Here is a 21,986-nt window from a genome sequence, read left to right on the forward strand (position 1 = left end):
AAAGAACCATCTCTGGTCTATTTTGCATAAACAAGTAATTTTCTTTATGCATAAAATTAATACAAAAATAGTATCTTTTGATATCAACCTTCATTAAAAGTCTCATAGTCTTAGGCAATAACTTCAGCAATATTTAGACGTGATAAATATGTTAGCATTAAAATGAATTAAAAATAAAATAATATTAAAATATAAAACTGAAAATTTATTTTAAAAATAAATATTTTAAAAGAGTACAGATGTTAAAAGAAATACTACACTTCAACAAACTCAAAATATCTGCCTAAAATAATCTTGTTTAAGCTCACATTCAGAGTAGTGCACTAAAAAGAAATTAACTTATGAGGAGAAAACTAAGTGTAAATCCTGACTCACAGTCGATCTTTATAAAATCAGTGCAATTCAACACTTACTAAGTAGCTGCTAAGTAAAGGGTGCTGTTCTGGGGCAGACAATGGGCTAGAATAAAGATCAATACAACATACCCTTTACTCTCACAAAACTTACATATTAAGAAAAACAATAAAATAACAATCAGTTACAATTTATCAGAATAGATGCTAAATCAAGAAGCATAGGACAAATTATGGGGGAAAATTTGTTTCAAGGCACTAAAAACCAAACAAACGCAGGTAGAAACTGAAAAATACAAACCCTTAAATAAAAGGAGATAGATTAAATGATACATTCACTTAACTGTTCATTCCCCTGTGAGTACTTCCCAATTTGCACAGTCCATGGGGGACAGAATTCAAGCAGAAAAGTCAAAGGTCACAATTTGGGACTGCCAGAGCAGCTTGACATTAAGAGGGAGATGCTTTGACATAAACCCATATATGAATCTACCTCAAATCCTTGTCTGTGCATACACAGGATAAGACAACTAAGGAACTCATCAAGTCTAGAAATGACTAGAAGGCTAAAAAGCAGGCAGAAATTTTAGCACCTTCCCAAGACTACAAGGCAAATTTCAGAGTTCAAGTCCTATCAAGCTAGAGAAGCTTGATAAATTCCCTGAGATTTCCATTTAAGCCACAGAAAGTCATGCTCACAGTCTATGACAGACAGTAAGATAAAAAATGTAGCCATCTCTCTCTCTCTCTCTTTCTCACACACACACATACACACACATAAAAAAGGCAAAAATCATTATCAAGGTGACCCACCAATAATTTAACTACCTGCTAAAATAAAATGTACCCCTCCTCAGAGGAAAATAATTAAATCAAAAGTTTCTATAATGTATCAAGCCGATGTCCAGTATACAATAAAAAATTATTAGGCATGCCTTGGCCAGTTTGGCTCAGTGGTTACAGTGTTGACCCTCGGACTGAAGGGTCCCAGGTTCGATTCTGGTCAAGGGCATGTACCTAGGTTATTGGCTCGATCCTTGGCCTTGGTCAGGGTGGGTGTGGGAGGCAACCAATCGACGTGTCTCTCTCACACCGATGTTTCTCTCTCTCTCTCTCCCCTCCCTTCCACTCTCTCTGAAAAGCAATGGAAAAAATATCCTCAGGTGAGGATTAAAAAAATTATTAGGCATGCAAAAAATAAAAATCAGAGAACTGTGGCAACAATCTGGGGGGAAATAAGCAATAGAGAAAGAGGTCAATATTGGAAACAGACATAAACAATACAACCTCTAAAATAAAAATTAAAAAAATTAAAAAAACACTGAACAAGTTTAACAGTAGCTTAGACCCTAAAAAAAGGCCAGTTTTAAAACACATCCATGAAAGTTATTGCAAACTGAAGAAAAAAGAGAAACAGATTAAAAAGATGTCCTGTGGGACAGTATCAAGCAGTCTAAAATACATGTACTTGAGTCGGAGGGAGGAGGGGATGACAGAATGAGGCACAAATGTTATTAGGATAATTGATGACTAAAATTCTTCCAAATAGCATAAAAAATAACCCACAGATCTTAGCTCAATAAACCTCAAGCTGGAGGTCCCAGTTAGACTCCCCGGGGGTGTCAGGAGGCAGCCAATCAATGACTCTCATCCTTGATGTTTCCATCTCTCTCCTCCTCCCTTCCTCTCTGTGAAATCAATAAAAACATATTATTTTTTAAAACAGGAAACAAAAAGGAAACCCACAGACTAAAAGAAAATATTCACAATACAGATATCTGAGAAAGAACCTCTATTGAGAACATTAAAAAACAATTCCTACAAAAGAGTCCATTAACAAAATGGGCAAATGACTTGAAGACATGTCACAAAAGAAAACAGACAGTGGCCCGTAAGCACAATGAGATGCTCACCACCACCCTGCATCGGGGAAATAGGAGCTAAGAGCTCAAGGATACATGGATCCTGCTCAGCTACCAGAGTGGTTACAAAGGCCAGCAGTGCGAACTGCTGATGGAAATGTGGAACAACTCGAGGGCTTTCTAGAACGCGAGTGCGAATGCAAAATGGCATGGTCACTTTGAAAAACGATTTCTTGTAAAGTTAAATATCAACTATGACCCCAAAATTTCATTCCTAGGCATCTACTCAAATGAAATGAAAACGTATGTTAGCAAAAAGACTTGTAGAAAAACGTTCACACCAACCTTATTCATAGAAGCCAAAAACTGAAAACAATGCCCATGTCCACCAACAAGAGAATGGGTTCAAAATCGTGGCGCATTCTGATTCCCGTTCAATTGTGGGATGGTGGGGGGGCTGCCAGGAAAGAGAACAGAAGTTCCCGGGGAAGGCAATTGTCCTCTGTCTTCATAAAAGGAGCAGGTACACAGGTGTATACATTTGTCCAAGCCAACTGAGCTCTACACCCTACTACTTAAGCTCTGTGTATTTTACCTCACATAAATTATATCTCAACTATAAATGAAAACACAAGGAACACAAAGGACCAGAGAATCAGAAGTTTTAGGAAAACTGGCATTTAAGCGGAACCTTAATTATAAGAAAGGTACTTAGGGTAGAAAATAAAATGAGCTTATTCCTACAAAAATGCTTTGTAAGGAATTAATCCCTCTATAAATACATGATACTTTCTTTTATGCATAGCATCAATTATAAATATTTGTAATATGATCACCAAAAATTAGCTTCTTTCCCATCGTAGCCCAGGCCAGGTCCTAGCCAATTTACCTTCTCTTCTCCCTATAGTCTCACTTCATGGCGAGGTCACGGTGGCAGCCCATTCCGCGAGCTGCAGGGTCTCCCTGCCTCAGCTCATCCTGATTTTCAGTCTGACTTTCAGACTAATGTTCACTGGTTCCCCTGAAGCCCTGCGCCCATCCTACTACTCTTCATTTAGATCAAATCCTCTCCCAGACTTACAAAGCCTCTGAAATTCAGTCTCACCCTCCTGGCTATACAAACATATTTCTCATTCCTCCTAAAGTCCATAGCATTGCAGTCAGGCCGGTTTCCTTATTATATCCCCAAAATACACTCACTCATGACGCCCACTGCCCACCTGAAACTCTTCCTCCATCCCTTTGCCTATCAAAACATTTAAGAGCCAGTTCAACTCTACCTCCTCTATGATATATTCACTGAGTACTGCTCAGCCCACATCCCCCTCTGGCTACCACCATGTCTGTCTCCAACCCTTCATAAGACAAACTTGCGATAAAAGTTGTCTGTTCTAGCCCTGGCCAGTTTGGCTGAGTGGCTACAGCATCAGCCTGTGGACTGAAGGGTCCCAGGTTCTATTCAGGTCAAGGACATAGGCCTCGGTTGCAGGTTAGACCCCCACCTGGGCCGTGTGTGGGAGGCAAGCAATTGAAGTGTCTCTCTCACATCGATGTTTCTCTCTCTTTCTCTCCCTCTCTCCCTCCCCCTCTCTCTCTTTCTCACTCCCTTCTACTCTCTCTGAAAAGCAAAAGCAATGGGAAAAATACTCTCTGGTGAGAATTAAGAAAAAAAGGTGTCTGTTCTCATTGGTTCCATCTCCTCAGCTCCTATTCCCTCAACTCACTCCTACTTGGCTTCTGCCCTCCCCATTCCAAGACACCCAAGATCACCAATAACCTCTTCTCATCACCAAATCCAAAGGATGCTTTTTACTCGTTTCACTTGACAATTCAGAAGCTTGGTAACTATTCCCTCCTTAAAAGTTTCTCAATCATTAGCTTTTATAGAACAGCATTCCCCTATTTCTTTGGACACTCCATTCCTTTGCAGCCTCAACATTCTTTATCCAGTGAGTATATATCAGAGTTTCTCCATGTCAGCCCCTCTTATACTTTCACCTACCTCCGTAGATTCAGTCACTCAACATTTCATATCACCAAACCAGACCTCCTCTATAAACTCCAGATCTTCTTATCCAAGTTTACCTCTCCTCTTCAATATCTTAAATGTACCTCAGCAGAACATGCCCATGACTTCCATTACCCTAAATCAGGTGCTTTTCTAGCGTTTCCTGTCTTAAAAAATGGGACGGCTATCCATATAATTAGGTAAGCCAGAAATCTGGAAGCCACCTTTCAACATCCTTCTCATTACCCCAATAACTAATCCATTATCAAATCTTATTAATTTTTATCTCCTAAAACTCTTTCAAATATTTCCATTTCTCCAGGTCCCCACCATCACCTCCCAACTCCTAGCTCCCATCATCTCTTTCCTGAACAACTCCAATAGCTACCTAAATGGTTTTACTCCAACCCTGTCTGTGATTCCTTCAATGGATTGTCCACACTGAAGCCAAACTGGTCTTTTCAAAATTCAAAGTGGATCCTGTCCCCTCCCTGCTCTAACACCCATCATGGCTTATCACGGCTCTAAATGTCCAAATCCTGTCCCTGGCCTCTAATGACCTCTAAGTATGTCAAACCTCAGTTTGCATCATTTTGCCCTTGCCCTGAGTACAATACCCACACTAATTTTTCTTATATTCTTTTAAGCTTCAAGTTCTCTCCCGCTGTAGGATCTTTTAACTTGCCATCCTCTCTGCCGAAACACCATTCCTTTGCCTCCCCATCTGGTTGGCACCTACATTTTTTGAGCTCTTAACTCAATTGTCATGAGCTCAATGAACCTTTTCCTGACCTTCTGACCAGGAAATTTCAGATCTGATGTGGTTAAGGTTCAATGAGGTCATGAATGTGATTAGCACCCTTATATGAGTCACAAGACAGCTTGCTTCCTCTGCTCTGCTCTACTCTGCTCTCCCTCGGATGAGGCTACGAAGAGAGGTCAGTGTTCTGCAACCAGGACGAGGGTTCTCACCAGAACCTGACCATGCTGGCACCCTGATCTCAGGCTCCCAGCCTCCAGAACTGTGAGAAATAAATGTCTGTGGTTTATAAGCTACCCAATTTATGGTATATTGTTACAGCAGCCCAGGTACACTAAGACATTGATCAATGAATCTTCGGAAAACTAGTTCTGATTTGTCCCCGCAGCTCTTAACACAGCAATTTTCAACTGGAGTGCAGCAAGAATTTTTAAAACATGCAGCAACCTATTAGCCATAGGTACTGACCTCTTTCCCCTTAGATTGTCAAATTAAAAAATGACAACAGCCAACACAATAACCGTCCAGTGTGAATGCCCTGTCTTCAACCATAAATATGTGGGTCATATATTAGAGTTTCATCTTATTGGTCACGTCACATAATAAGGTTGCAACTGATTTCTTGGTACCAGAAATCCTTATATACAAGTATAGGCGCTTGATTTTTCAAAAAGTTACTTTGGAGCAAAAAGGGTAGGTCATTACTATTATAACACTTTTTAATCAATCAAAATTATACCTGTTTTTTGTCAGGTTGGCAAAAAATATATTTTTGGGTGTGCTGCAAAATTTTAGTAATTAGTTTCTGTGCCATGGGATGAAAAAGGTTAAACATCACTCTCAGTACATCCAGAGCTGTGGAAAACAGAACCCTTCTTGGGATCCGGCCTATTCCATTTCTTGAAAATGTTTACAAACATTTCATGTCCAAATGGTTCTAATACACAATGTGTTCCTGCAGGAGGGCCTAAGAATCGGGTCTTTAACCCTACCAGGTGGCCGCAGCCCAGAACATTTCAGAAGCTGCAATTCCACCCAGGAGCAGATTCTTGAATGTACCTGTGCAAGAGGCTGCATCTTGAAAACACCTCATTATATAGGGCTTGGCAACAATAGGTTTGTAGTTGTGAGTACACGAAACACAGTTTATTCTTGTATTATTATTTATTAATTATTGCGTTATTTTCCATATGAACAAGTGTAAACCTACTTTTGCCCTACCCTGTATTCTTTCAAGACCATCCAGTATCTCTCAGAGATAGACATGAAATAAAACAAGCACTGTTCCCTCAAGGGTCAGAGGGTTGAAAACTAAACCACAGGCCTCTAATTCAAAATGGCCCACGAGGAATCCTGAGTGTTTCCCAGTCTGGACTGCACATTCAGTTGGGATGGAGGCGAGGAGGGCTGGAGGGGACCACCCGAGTTACTCATCCCAAGCCCCAGCCCTCAGAGATTGTCTTAATTGCTCTGGAGTGAGATCCAGGCCTCGGCATTTGTTTTTAAATCTTCTCAGGTGGTTCTTCTGTGCAGCCAGGGTGGAGAAGCACTAACTTGCTACCGCAACAATTTCTAAATGCTGGCAGCTGCAACAGAACCTCGGGATGAGTGTCAGAAAAGCAGATTGCTGAAGTCTAGCGCAGGCACGCTGAACAGGCTCCCTCGGGGCAGAACACAAAAATACAACGGCCCAGAAAAGTCTCTTGCTCAGCCAGGTTTGGAAAACTTTAATCTAGTACCTTGCTACTCAAAGTGTGGGCCAGTGTGACCTGGGAGTTTATTAGCGATGCACAATCTGGGACCCACCCAGACCTGATGAATCAGACCTGCATTTTAACAAGACCATCAGGCAATCCCCAACCTCATGAATGCACTCATCTCCTGCATCCTTTCCTTCTGTTTTATAAATGGGAAAGCAGCCAGGAAAGTTGAAGGGCTCGGCGAACTCAGGAAAAGGGTGTCTGGTGGGGGAAACACAGAGCCAGGCCTCGCTGCCTGAGACTTGCTATTCTATCACGCTGGGTTTCTGAACCGCTAAGCTTTTGTTTTGCTATAACGTAAAGCAAGCACTTCCTTTTTACGGTGCTATTTCTTCACACAATAGGGAAATAATAACATTTGACTCAATACCCCTGCATATTAATCCCATCCCCAAAGGAGATCATATTCAAACCCTGGGGTGAATAATCCTGGCTGACAGAAATTTCTGGAAGAAGAGAGGTTATATTCAGTCAATGAAACTAATATAAAAGTATGTGAAGTGTTTCTTCCCTTTCTACAGCAATTCCAAGAATGTTTTCCTCTGAGCCGCTCCAACAATACCTGTATCTGACGTGATTGGACAGTTCTTTGTGTTTTTTCATCTTGTTTTGTTTTTATGAAAACTGTGTATTCTGATCCAGAAATCTCGTGGACATTTAACAATAGGGTAATGGGTTAAATCTCTCTTTATCCCCCCTCCTCCCGCCCTCTATCTTTTTTTTATGAAAATCACCCTAGAGGGATATATTTCAGAGCACTAGCACAGAGAAGTTTTAAGATATTTTAAGAAGTGCTAAGACACACAAAAGAATTCTAGAGTACTGACAAAGACAGAAGACACGGAGTGGAGGGGAAGGGAAAGAACCTCACGAAAAGGCCCCGAAACACCGAATAAAACACTTTCACTAATTTACAGTTTTTCCAACATCTAGGGCTGCTTCTGAGGAAAGTCTACTGGCTTTTCCCACTGATTTCTCACTTAGTCCTACCTTTGGGGAGCGCACGGGCCAGAAATCATCGCTCTTACTCTGAACACCCTGAAGCCCTGGCGCAGACTCCTCCAGCAGAGGCGAAGAGCAGGTGGAACTGGAAGCCTGGCTCAGGGCGTTTCCGGCGGCTCCCCAGATCACCTGTCCCCGAGAAAGGACTTGAGTGCCGGTGTTCAAAGCCCCAAGTTACCCCGACCTCCACAGTCCTCTGATTCCAGGAGCTAAAGAATGCACATTCCAAACATCAGTGGCCAAGAAGGGAAATTTGAAGCTTAAAGGCAACACAGTAAAACCCACAAAGCAATCATCACTGACGTTTCCTAAAAGAGACTGGCTGAAGAGGGCATTTCAACAATGCCGACGGCCAAATATTCATTATAACGTTAGGCTTTGGTTTGGGGTTAGGGTTTATTTAACAATTTACTTTGTTTCTCATCCGAATCAGGCTCTTATTAAAATCGGTAGCTCCAAGTTTCTAATCCGCAAGAACAGACTGACTGAGCTGACTGCCCGGCCTGCGACGCCCTTTCTCCTTGCAGACATCTCCACGCGCAGGCACACTACGCTCCCCGGGCTGCGCCCGTTTACTTCAAGGCAATGAAAGGGGGGCGAGATGACCGAGTGAAGCGGGTGATCTCTAGAGTGTCGCTCCAGAGTGGCTGCCTTCAGTTCTCCCCATCTCAGGGAGATCTTCCCTACCCCTATCTGTGCCCAGATGCCTGGGTCAAAACCCTGCAAGTCGTCCTGATGCTTCCTCATTCATGCCATCCAACACTAACTAAGCCGTAATAATTCTACCAACACAACATGTCAAATGCACCCATCCCAGGCCATGCCACCATCATCTCTTGCCTGGACTATTGTCTTAATCTCCTAGCTGGTCCCCTAATATCACTCCTCCTCCCTCCAATCCAACTTGTCGTTACACAAGTAACCCTTGTGGCCAGATCTGTCCGCTTCATGGGACAGATAGAACGCAAAAGCCTGGCCCTGACTAGCCAGGCCCCTAACGGTCTCTGCCCACCCTGCTTCCCAGCTCACTCTCTTTTCTGCCCACTGCGATCCAACTGCACCGGCCTTTAAGCTCCACAAACTTAGCCAGTCCCGGTCTCTTTCTGTCCTCAGGACTGTTCGCATGTTTTCTTATTGCCCGAAATCCTCTTCTGCCCACATACCATCTAGTTACCTCTTACTTTAGGTCTCAGTTGAACACAACCTCCTGATCCCATCTCCCAATTGGAATTAGTCCCTGTTACACTTGATCGCAGCACCTCCCCCCCCCCCCCGTTCCTTCAAAATGCTTCACAATTTGTAACGACATATTTGATATCAGATTTTTGAATGCCTGTCTTCCTACCAGCCTCCAAGTTCCATGAGGTCAGGGACCACGTCTGTTTGTTCATCACTGTATACCCACAAATGCTTGTTAAATAATCAAATCAAATACAAGAATTCTGATTCCTGTTTAAAGTCACACAGCAACAGATAACTATTAGAGCAATGCTAGACAATGTCAGGAATATAGATAAGGGCTGTGCAAGGTATTTTTCTTCAAAGAACTGATAATTCTATAAAATCCCTAAGCAAAATCCCCCTGCACTCTAGAAACCTGTGAATTTAAATCATGGAGTATATATTATTTTTTAAACGTGTCTTCTAGGTGAGCTATATCTATACGTATATTTAAGTTTCATAGAACAGTAATAACAAAATTCTTGAAGCACATACAACACATTTTGTTTGGGTTAAATAAAGTCCTGGCATAGGTGGTTAAACAAAAGCATAAATAATTTATGTCAAGCCACCTCCACAACGCTGACTTCTGGTAGGTGCACTGCCCACTTCAACTATATCAGTAACAGAGTAAAAGGCCTGTATCTTCCCTGTCCTTACAATACACCTTTATCCTAATGTTCTACAAGGAAATATATATAATGTGTGTATGAGTGTGTGTGTGTCAACACATACACTTTGTACCTTCCACAATGAGGCTAATTATTATGTAATAATATTGTCAACATTAGGCAGACCATCACTATGGGAGTCTGAAATATGCAAAAAAAAATTGTTACTTTATTCAAATTTGTTCAGCTGTCATCAAAGTTAAAAATATGCCTCCATGTTTCATCTCCTTCAAGATCAAAGGTACATTTATAAGCTTTTGTGTTTCTTTGATGGCATTATTTTTCCATCTAGCCAAAGTGGTTCCAAACTCATGAGATACTTCATATTTCTGAGATTCTAGTGGTAGGAAAAATAGCAATTTCATTATAGAAATATTTCTACACACCAAAAAAAAATGTTCAACAATTGAAAGTTTCTACTCTTAACAGTTGGTGTTTTGTTCATAAGAAGATGGGTTTCTAAAAAGAAGACTGATTAGAATCATTAGAAGGGAAATATGACTGCAATAATGGCCTATAAGATTCATAATCTCAAAATACAACAAAAAACCTTTACCTGAACACAGATCATGATGGTTTTTCTACTGGATTTTATTACAATAAAATTTCTTAAGATACCTAAAGCCATAAGACATTCACCAATTATATAATCTTGGATAAAAGCTAAGTCAGTTAAGATGTGTTTATCAGAGGGGAGGAAAGTATTACATATTTAATGATTCAGGATCATTTTTCAATCCTGTGAATAAACAAGCCTTGTTTTTGCAAATGAATTGCATCTGTTCTGAAGGGATTATACATTTTATTTGAAGTCAACCTTTTAAGGCAATGGGACACTAATGACAAGATAACTCATGAAGAATTTCAGTTAAAAGACTAGCCTAACCTGTATGCCTGGTAGAAAACAAGCACAGCTTTTCTCAATGCATTCACTATCCAATTAACTTTCTAAAGCTTTGTCCTATTTTTTTTTTTAATTTCTACTATCTATGCACTAGGAGCTCATTGTTCAAGGAAAAGATACAGATCGCAAATTCAATTCATTTCTCTCCTTTGGCCAGATTTCCCTGGGCCAGTTACAAAAAGAGGCTGACATTTCTGCCTTCTTCGGCTTCTCCAAGCTCTGCCAGTTACTGAGGTGAAGAGAACTGATGTTCCTTTGATTCTCAGTAGTAGGTTTTTGTTGACCAGTAGGTCTTGTTGAGTTTTTGTCTTTTTCTTCTCCAACTAAATAAGTCCTTGATAAAGTGAATCCAACTGCTTTTAAGCTCAGATCCACAGGTTTATGGCAATCTAAGCTCTTAATACTTTGCTTTCCTTGGGTTAAAAGAAAGAAAAAGAAAACTCAGCCAACCTTACCTTATTTAGAGACAATAGAAAAAGGTGAATATTTATTAAGCCCTTATTATGATGAGGCACAGTGTGAGATCTGCTACATTTGTGGCTTTGCTGGGTTTTTCCAGCAACCTTGCAAGGTAGTTATTATAATCCTGGAGAGTCAGAGTGTGTCTCTGTAGGCAAAGGTTCGAGCCAGGACAGTCTGCGTCACAGAGATGGAAACGCCTTTGCTCTGTTGAGAGCACTGTTTTCTGAGCTTGGAAATGCCCCATAGAGTTACAGAAAGATTAACAGTTACCTTGACTGTGGTTGCTCGAGTGGAGAGAGACTGCTTTAGGAATGAATAGGGGAATGTCTTCCCACCTGTAATTCTTTCTTTGATCCATCATATTTATGTATACTGGCTGCACATGATGTCAGTTATGGACGTTTCATGCCCTGAGATGAGTCAGTATACTGAATGGGTATAAATTCACTCACTCTGCACACAACACTTATGGAGGGTACAAAAGAAATACATGGTGCCCTGTCCAGGTAGCTCAATTGGTTAGAGCATCGTCCTGATACCCCAAGGTTGTGGGTTCGATCCCAGGTCAGGGCATATACAAGGAGCAACCAATGATGCATAAATAAGTGGAACAACAAATCTCTCTCTCCCCCCCCATCCTTCTCCGCCTTCCTCTCTCTCTCTAAAAATTAATAAAGGAATTTTTTTAAAAAAGAAGTGCATGGAAAAATTCTTACCCCTAAGGATTGGTGATTGGTAATTATACCTCGATACCTTTGACAGAAATGGGGAAATACCAAAGAAACGAAGTCTGTTTGAAGCTAAAACCAATGATAAATTCAGTTCTGGCCACACTGAGTCTTAGCGACCTGTGGGAAGTACAAGAAGAGAAATGGTGCAGGCCACTGGAAACATGGGAGGGTAAGGCAGCACGGAGGACAAGGGTGCTCTGAAGAGGGGGTGCAGACGGAGGAAAGACAGCCGAAAGCTCAACCCAATGACCGCTCATTCTGCAGAAGGGAGGAGAGGGGCAGAAAAAAGGAACAGAAAGAGAAGCCAGGAAGAAGGGCAGGAGAAAGTGCAGAGACGGGAAATCTAAAAGGCGGACAAGTATGCGGAGAGGGCGGGGAGCAGTCTCAGACCCCGCCAAGCCAGAAGGATCCAGCCAAACAGGAGGCCTCTGGACTCACAGGAATGCTCCCCTGCAGGTAACCTTCCGGGGGGCTGCGACACCGCGCTATAGACAGAGATCACTTGAAAACAGACAGAAAAGGAAACGGTGGCCCAGAATGAAAGGCATCGACTACAGATGACGCATTCAAAGATTTAAACAGCTAAATGAGGACAATAACGAACAGCACTGACACTGATACTGCTTCTTGCCTGCCAGGCACTGTCCTTAGCACTTTGCACGTATTACCTCATGTAACCCTCACTCCAACGCCATAAGCTAGGCACTATCATTACTTGTGTTTTACAGAGAAAACTAGGTACAGATAAGTAAGTCACAGAGCTAGTAAGCAACAGAGCCAGGACCTACGGCTCTTAACCAATGTGCACACTGCCTTCGAATAAAATTAAATAAAAAGAAACATTTTTATCATTGTTTTCATTATGCCTCTCCAGTGCTTAGGTCAGTGCCTAGCACACAGGCGCTCAATAAATTTTTGTTGAATTAATAAATGAATAACTAGAAAGAGTATGAGGACCAAGCAAAAGGATGGGGTTTTTTAAGGGACTTTATTCTGGGGTTATTTAAGTGTCATTGAAAATTTCCTCTATTCTCTCAATGCTATAAATACATGAAAATAAACTCATTGTGTTTTAATTTGCCTCAAATTTTAAAAAAATATGCCAGCAGACAAAAAAAGACTTACAGAAAAGGTCAGGATAAAGGTTAACTTGTCCCTCAATCCAAGTGAGTTGTTGGCGTTTCAGTTGGACTTGGTGATCGGAGGCGGGCCCTGCAGGCTCGAGAGCCAGCGTCCAGTCCCCTCGCCCGCCGCACACGGCGCAGCCCTGAAGGCCACTCCTCCAGGCAAAGCACTCAGGGGACACTTCCCCTCGCCGATAAAGCTTCCCGTCAGTAACTACTAACTGCAAAACTGTCTTAAAATAATTTAATTAGAATCAATACACTTCTAAACAGTTCTTTCTCCCATAAAATAGTCGAGCTTTTAAGCCCTCGGAGATAGAAACGATTTCGGCTGTACCTGAGGTTGGAATAGATGAGCCTGAGGTCACTTACATGCTCACCTCGCGTGCCCTCGTGAGCCTCATCTGACTGGCCCTGTACAATGCGCTTTCCATGTTGAAATGAATGCACTGATTAAGAATTTTAAAGTGCAATTACCTATACAAGCTTCCTTAATAGATTTAATCAGCATTGTTTTGGGGAAAAATCAATTATGGACTTGTTTAATGTAGGAGACAAAAATCAAAAAGCCTTTATTTAACTAGTACTTAGTGCTACGTGCTCTTCACAGTAGAGGGTATAAAGTATGTGCAAGGTATGACCTATGTCCTTATAGAGCTTAGTTCGTATAGCAACATTTTCATGACTTCCCAGTTTTATGTTATTGTCTTTAGAAACTGTTATGATTGTGCACTTTAGCTCAGATCCCAAATCGCTTATCTCTTCAAATCAATAGATCCTCATACATAGTACTTATTTCTTTCTGGGACCAGACCCCAAGAAAGAAAGAAATTCATTTCAACAAAATTTCAAATAGCTTTTCAACCACTCTTCCTATCTAAATTACTCTGCTTTTTATTTAATTTTTCTACATTTTTCCATGTGAAAAAAATATATCACAAAACTACTACCTAGAATATAAACAACTATGTCCCTTTATTTTAAGACTAACCACATACAACCAAATACTAAAATAGTCTCTAAAATACACACTGATTTATGAGACTATATTATTACTGCTGTCATTTGATCACCTATTTTTCAAGCCTAAACCATTCCAATATTAACTTCTACATTACATAAAATAAGGATATTTAAAGAATTCTTTTTATTCATTCCTCAGTGATAAAAGGAATCATGCCATACATTATTAAGTTAGAGTATTTAGTGGAACATACTGAGGATTTTTTTCAACTTTATTAAGGTACAATTGACAAGTAAAAATTGTATATATTTAAGGTGTTTTAAGGTGTACAACTTGATGGTTTGATATATGTGTACATTGTGAAATGATTACCACAATCAAACTAATTATTTTATCCATGACCTCACATAGTTATCATTTTCTTTCCTTTGTGTGTGTGTGACAAGAACATAAAAGGGGATTTTTTAAAAATTCTACTCAGCTGTTGGTAAAGGAAAATGTTCTATAAATATCCATTTCTTAGAGCACATCAAGACTACTTTCTTTACCTCAGTTTCCACAACAATTGCCACTGGGTTTTGGTTGTGACTTATTACTTATGTTTACTTTCTTTCACGACATAGCTCTTTCATTCATAAAATTACTGTATGGCATATTTTAATTTCCCATTAAAGCTAATTTTATTTAAGACATTTCAAAGCATATCTCAATATGTGATTTCTAACCCTCCCCAAAAGAAAAAAATCCCTAAAACCAAGATTGAGACTTGCTGATTAATATGAAATGACACCTCTTAAAGTAATATTACTTCTAATCATATTTTGGAAGTAGTTTAATAAGTTTGGAGAACTTTGAAGAATATTTGTTTTAGCTCTATATTTTATGTCAAAAGTTTGTATAATATCAAAATACTAAAATTATATCCTAGACAAGTAACCATCTGTCAATAAAATCAAAGCACTGTCATAAACTGATTCCTTCACCAATTTAATATAACTTATACCAAGACATATGCTTAAAAGAAGACATGTGCTAAAGGACAAATTTTATTGAAATATAAAATATATATTCATCCTTCCAGGAAGAACATTATTTACACAGCATTTTCTTTATATTTCTTATATATTACACCACAGTAAAAAGGTATATATAACAAACTTTGTCCATCTGCTAAAGTAAATGTTCTACTAGTCTAAAATGTATTTAAATTTACTCCTTTACATAAACTGTTTATATTAATACCCCATTCATTTAGTCACAAAACATTGGTCGCCATCAACTAAAATAAGATTGTAATGATTAAAAGAAAGAAATGCCTTTCTTAGTTTTACTTTCTTATGTCTTATATTTTAAGTATTTTCTTCCAAGAGTAACAACTAGCTATATTGATTTTAACCTTCAATGAAACTTGAGGAAAAAAGAAAACAGAAAAAGAAAAAAAAATGAACCACTTGGTTCACCTGTGACAGAACCTACAGTGACCTCTTGTGGTAAATGCCAACTACAGAGCTTTGGAGACAGACAAGCAACCTTTCCCCAGGCCAGGCACTGGAGAATGTGGCGGCGTTGTTTGTCCCTGCCAGCAAACAGCTGTTATTAGCCATGAGAGTCGAAGATAAATATTGACTAAACCAAAGGATTTCTTTTTGGAAATCTGATCAGTACTGTCAAAATAATCATAGGGGCTCCCTTCTATCAAATACTATTCTCATTTGGTTCTGTTAGCAGGGCAGGTAAAAGATGGCCAGTACATGGGTTTAGTACACACCCTAATTCTGGAACCAAGCAAAAGATAGACAACGAGGGCAATTTTAAGGAAAACAAGAGTGTCCTGCGATAAACAGCTGTCTAGTCAGGAAAGTACTGCATTTGTTATATAATGCACTGTGGGCCCTAAAGCAAGAGACAATCCTCTGGCTTATTTATACATATAATTTAGGAATCTGTCGGTATAATTTCAACCTCTATGATATTTTAATTGTGAAAGGGATGCGTTATAAGACCTGGGTAAACCAATGCTTCTAAAACACTACTACATGGTTTTATCAATATTTCCTGAATAGAGGTTTAGATGTTAAAGAAAATCTTTCAAGAAAAAAAAGAAATCAAGAAATTTATATCTAAAATACCCATTTTTTCACCATTTCTTTTAAATTGAATAATACTTAAAAGTTATTATCCCTTTTTGGTTTCGTTTTTCAATCATTAGTGGCTCTATCCCCTCCCCTATAGGTTCTTCTTTAAGATCTCGGTTTTTACAAACATTCATTATAACACAAAAATAATTTTGGATATTCCTACAAGAAGTAACTGACTAAAGAAAGTGCTTGTGCAGCCTGGGTACCTCAAGAAAAGTGGAAACTGAGTGCATTGAACTTCTTCTCTTGAAAGTTAAGTGCTTCAAAACTACTACCTCCTCAGTCTTCTTTCCTGAGCCCACTGTAGTTTTTCATAGTATTTAAAATATGAAAGAGCAATATTTAACTTCTAATAAGAACACATTATTTTCGAAGTTATAATTTTTCAAAATGGCAACCTAGTTTACTGTCACCCAAAATAACCACTTCTGCCAATTTCTCAAGGAATCAATGACAACCCCTGAATCAATGTGCTGCCCAAAGACGTAACCAAAGTGAAGGCCTTGTAAGTGTTTTATTTTGTTTTTAGATCTAAAATTCCACCTGATAGTTCCAAACACTGTTACTTTATTTCAGTGATTTTTTTCCCTTTTACCCACAAGTTTACTGCTCCTTACTGCCCAATATATATTAATGAATAGCTTGCGTAAATAACTGAAATTGAAACTAATAATGTTCCCAACACAGATTGGGTCAATAAGCACTTTGGGCCGGAGACCGTCCATGAGACGTTGCACAGGTGTAATGAACTCACCACACAGCTCCCAAACTTTCCCTACGCACCGACTTACTCCTGCCAGCCCAAAATGTCCCTAACCCTTGCCATTTATACTTTTGATCTTTACAGCTTCCTGGAGTAATAATGTGCTCTCTCTACCTACTAGAATCACATGCCAAGAATTACTTGTAATTACTTTTATTTGTCTAAAATGATCTTGTCTTATATCTTAAAATGAAAAGGAGCAATCTGCTACTTCTAATATTTTGGGATTTGTCTATAAAGTATGTGTGTATCCATCCTACTCAATGGCCTTCATTGTTTTATTTTATAGACTTGGAATCACCGGTAATAATTTGAAACGCCTCCCCGTAACAGACTGAGTCAACTAAATAAGGAAAGCAAAAATCCCATCTCAGGAGACGCGAAATCATAGCAAATGGGCTATTACGCTACGCCAGGGCACACAAAATAGCACCATTCTTCTGGGAAATTACAACTGAGGGGTTTGGAATTTTATTAGGAACTCCTCACATTTAAAAACAATACCCAAATATACCGCACTTCTTGCTCTTTGCTTCTGCAGCATCAAGAAGTTCTCTGACGGATGTCTAATTGGCTGAGATTTCAGCTCAGTGACATCCATGGACAAACAAGGCTGATGTTTTGCTTTCTCTTTGTTTCCCTTTCACGTCTAATCTCTCTATATATATATCTCCTTCTCTCCCTCCTTCCTTCCCTCCCTCCCTTCTTCCCTCCCTCCTTCCTTCCCTCCCTTCCTCTCTGTATTTCTGTTACTTTCTACATCTCTCTGTGTGTTAAAAAAAGAGAGGTTTCTTCTGCATCTATCTTTGTATCTAGGTGGATGCTGGTCCATATGTTTATCTGCGTGAATCTCTCCATATATGTTTCTATTTCATTTTACTCTCCCTAAAAGACCTGATCTTTTCATAAGAAGCAAACGATGTTGCATCAGGAGGAGAAGCATTTCGGGGGTAAAGGTAAACAGAACCCCAGCCTGCCTCCCCAGTTCTTAACTATATTGGGAGCGCTGCCTTCTGTTCTTTCTTCTTCCACTGAAGCTCTACCAGCACTTCGCTTTCAGTGTTGTCCATTTAGAGAATAGTGAAGCATTCGCTGTGACAAACTCGATCTGTCTGTGAGAATTCCGGAGGGAATTGTCTCTGTTAATCTCAGTTAAACAATCCCTCAGAATGAATGTATCTATTTCTCTGCCAAGTCATGTAGAAATGGCAACAGCTATGGGATACTCCCACGTGAATATGTGGACCAGTTTAATGTAATTCTCATTGTCCTGGGTTCTCCCTGTAAAGCAGTACTGAGACTTTTCAGTATTTATTACATACACATGCACATATACTTACCCCGAGTACCTAACACATTTCCAGCAAAGCTCAGCTTTTGAGCAGTGGTATTAAAAGTCAGCCATAAGCAATTGGAGGTGGCATGTAAAATGCTAAAACAGATACACTGTCGCTTGCACGAGGTGTTAGCCACAAAAAGAAACATTAAACCAATGAAGCAGTTATGAGCGTGGCATGTGAGAAGGACAGAACAATCACTAATTTGGATGGAAGATGTAAAATGGAGGCTGCAGAAGCAGATGTTTCTAAGCCACACAAGTTAAGTCTTCATTTCATGGTGTATCTGAAGTAAAAGGTAATCTAAAAACTGGCTCATAGTTCCAGTCTGTGTAAGAAGTTTCAAAGATGCTGTATTAGTAAACTGCAGTCAAGGGACCGTCATCATCTGGTTTCCCTGCAGAGCAACAGAGAGCCTATGGGTTTTCTCCTTTAGTCTGAAAAGTCCTGCCACAGACCAAGTTACAAGGAGTTGAAATAATGCAAGAGAATGAGAGAGCTGAAATAAGACTGATGTCCCTTAAATAACTGATTCTAATAACCTTTAAATTTCTCATACTGGTTGTTTTAACAGTAGTATCCCCAGTACTTTAGGTCTTGAATAATATAAATACAAGAAGGTAATAAACATAGCCATTGTCTACCATTATATATTTACATTTTATATCATCATAAAAAATCAAAAATACATTTGAAATCATACTGGAATGGCTAAAACTATTGTTTTTTATTTAGATCAGGCCTATTAGCTACTAGGTCAGACTCAAAAAGTCAACTCTAGACTTGTACAGTAGCAGGTACTGACCACAGTGGAAGAAGAAAAGTCACACGTCAGAGTTTTGTGAAAAATTGCTTGGGACATTTAGTATGTACAGTCCCCAAATCAGGGGAAATATGTGCAAGCTGAGTTTCCGAAGAGATCTTAATATAAGAATTCCTATAGCTTAATCTACCAATTCAGGGAAAGCATAATTATATTTAATTATTTATTATCATTCGAGTGTGCTTTGGTCTTACCCACTAGGAGGGAACTTCCTGAGAAAAGAAGTGTCTTAATCATTTTCTTATCCAAAGGACCCCACAGAGTGTCTGTTGTATAAGGACCCCCACCCTGGAAAATATTCTTTTAATGAATGAGCGAATGAATAAACAAACAGTTATGGAATTGCAGAGAGTATTTCAATCACTTTGGTCCAAGCTCTACTGTAATCAATGCAGAAATGTCTCTCTCATAATTCTCCAAGCAAGGGAATCTCAATATAAATTAACAGACCTCTAAAGGGGGGGGGGGACTTTAAAGGATACTTTACATATCTTCCTTATAAAATTGAAAATTATCTAAAAGAATTTAAAACAAGTAGGAGATGTAGAGATTTCAGTAAAAGGCAAAGTTTACAAGGTCTTAAAATGTGAAATATAGAACCATCCCCACTCAGAACACCTTGGGGGACATGAACGCATAGGTGGGTGGTATTTTAAAGACACAAGAAAACCTTCACATCAATATCAAGGTAAATGGTTTTTTAAAAAATCCTTTCTCTAGTTACCTTAAAAGCACAGAAGCTATTGCTTCCCTTCTACACGGCTCCTGTTTAAGTCGAGTCAAATATCATACGAATCATTATGGGCCAATGCACAATTTTAAGACAAAAGCGAGAGAGACTTCCAACACACGTTTGACCCTAGTAATTGTCTTCCCATTGTCAAGTGCTCTGTTCACTAGGTGCCACTTCAATGACTCCCTAGCACCAGGTTCCTTTCAGCGGCGCCTACCGGGGCCCAAAAGCCAATCGAGAGAGTAAATCTTATTAAGCAGCCACTTTTGCAGCCAACTTGAAGGAAACCCTTGCACTGAGATTAACCAAACTCTAAGCATTTGTTGGGTCTCTGCAACCTACTTGGAGGCGGTGGCAACAGGAAGAGCAAGAAAAATACCCCCCCGCAGACTGGAAGTCAACTCCCCACCCGCTCCCCTCAGCTCCCCCGTTCCTGCCCCTGGACAGGCGGGAGGGGGGAGCCCATCCTGAGACGGGCAGGCGGCTAACTTTCCGCCGCCCCTCGCTCCCGCGCCCCCACCCCGCCCGGCGGGTCCCCAGGCCCCCAGGTAGGGCTGCGGGCATCCCGCCCCCTTCGGGAGAGGGGCGCGGGGCGCGCGGGGGGCGCGCGGGCGCCGCGGGGCGTGCTGAACTGCAACTCTTCTTACCGCTGGAGCGCCTGACGATGTTCTCCAAAAACGTGTTCTGCGGTGCCACCAGCCCTCGCTTGCCCCCCGGCATCCTGGGTCTGGAGAGCGGCGGCCAGGATCCGCGGCGGGGGAGGGGGGGCTGCGGGGAGAGGAGGCGGAGAAGATGGAGCCGAGAGGAGAGGGGGCGCGGCGGCGGGGCCCCCCGGCGGAGTCTGCAGCCCGACCCGGATGAACAGCTCTGGGGAGGCCGGCCAGGCAGTTCATGGTAGTAGCGCTTCCCCCGCCGCCGCTGCCCAGACTGTGGCGGCGCCGCACACGGGGCGCGGGAGCTGCGGGCTCCGCGGGGCACAGTGCGCCTGCGCCGCCCCCGCTGTCACCGTCCCGCCGGTGCTGATGCTCCAGCCGCCGCCGGGGCTGCTGCCGCGGGCGCCCTGGTCGCGGGCGCGCGGGCTCAGCATTTCCCCCCTGCCCCGCGCCCCGGGCCGGGGGAGCGGGAAGAGCCGGCTCAGGCCCCGCCGTCCAGTCCCTCGTGGCCCGGACGCGGACCCGGCGCGGCGCCCTCGCCCCTCGCCCCGCGGGAGCCGCCCCTCCCGCGGCTGGATCGCGCCTGCCGCCCGCCGAGCCCAACTTCTGCGGGGCCCTGCGCCCCGCGTCCGCCCCCCTCGCCGTCCCGCGGGCCGTGGGGTGGGAGAGGGAGTGGGGGACGCAGGCAGGGTGCCGCGGAGGGCAGCGCGCAGTCGGCGGGATCACAGCTCAGCTTCTCCCGCCGGGTCCGAGCCCCGAACGCGTCTGCGGGCGGAGGTGGCCCCGCTCCGCCGAGGCTGGGCGCCGAGCAGCTACTGGCCGGGCGGCGGGACGCGGGGCGGCCACGGGACGCCGCGCCCCCTCCCCCTCGGGGCTTGGGCTCCGAGCTCCACGCGGGAGCTCTCAGCGCCCGCCCCGCGCGCCCCGCGGAGCCCCCCGAGGCTGGGTCTGGCGCTGCGCGGGGGCAGCGCTTCCCCGGCTGCGGACGGAGCGCGGGCGGCCACGGCGAGCCGGCCTCCGCGGCGAAGTTGCTGAGACGACGGCACTTAGTGCGAGGAGCCGGGGGAGGGGGCGGCAACGCACACCCGCGGGAGGCCTGCGGCCGCGGCGGTGGCGGCGGATCCCGGGCGGCGCCGGGCCAAGCTGAGCAGGGCTGGTGCCCACGGGCTCCCCTCTAACAGCCCTCCATCCGCTCGTACCCGAAACCGGGGGCAGGAGTGCAGCCCTTAGAAACTGAGTCCCAAAGCGGGAACGGGGGGGGGGGGGGGGGGTAGGTGAGCATGCAGCGGGGAGACGGGGAGAAAGGGGGCGCTCATGCCGCGGCGTCTTCTGCTATCCAAGACAGTGGTTCTCAAAGTGGTCCCGACTGGCCGCACCTCCCAAGGACTTGTTAGAAATGCAAGTTATGGGGCTCTGTCTACCCCAGAGGGGGAGCCAGGAACCGGGGCGAGGGCCAACCGTCTGTTTCAATAAGCCCTCCAGGTACACAGGCTGCGCGGTCAGGTCTGAGAAGCACCATCTAAGGCTCCCTCTCCCGAAGCTCCCCTGGGCCTGCGGAGAAAGGGCCGCGGCTCCAGCAGGGTCCAGGAGCGGGCCGAGAGCGCGCTGAGGCAGGGCCGGAGGCTGGTGGCCCGGGGAAGTGGGAAGCAACGAAGGCAAAAGGAAAGCTGGACAGGGCGTCCCCTTTACCTTGGGGTCAGAATATGCTAGGTAATCC

At 42.7% G+C, this 21,986-nt stretch overlaps 1 protein-coding gene across 1 annotated transcript in view; it reads right to left on the bottom strand.

The window, feature by feature from the left end:
• KCNH5 (potassium voltage-gated channel subfamily H member 5) overlaps nucleotides 1–20,544 on the bottom strand; it is a 218,003-nt gene extending 197,459 nt beyond the window's left edge. The window contains exon 1 of the mRNA XM_081150235.1: nucleotides 20,264–20,544. Coding sequence (XP_081006361.1) covers nucleotides 20,264–20,336 — 73 coding nt within the window. The 5' untranslated portion in view covers nucleotides 20,337–20,544. The remainder of the gene's footprint in view (nucleotides 1–20,263) is intronic.
• Between the last annotated feature and the right edge of the window lie 1,442 nt (nucleotides 20,545–21,986).

Source organism: Miniopterus schreibersii (genome assembly GCF_964146895.1).
Source record: "Miniopterus schreibersii genome assembly, chromosome: 1".
NCBI classification, from domain to species: domain Eukaryota; kingdom Metazoa; phylum Chordata; class Mammalia; order Chiroptera; family Miniopteridae; genus Miniopterus; species Miniopterus schreibersii.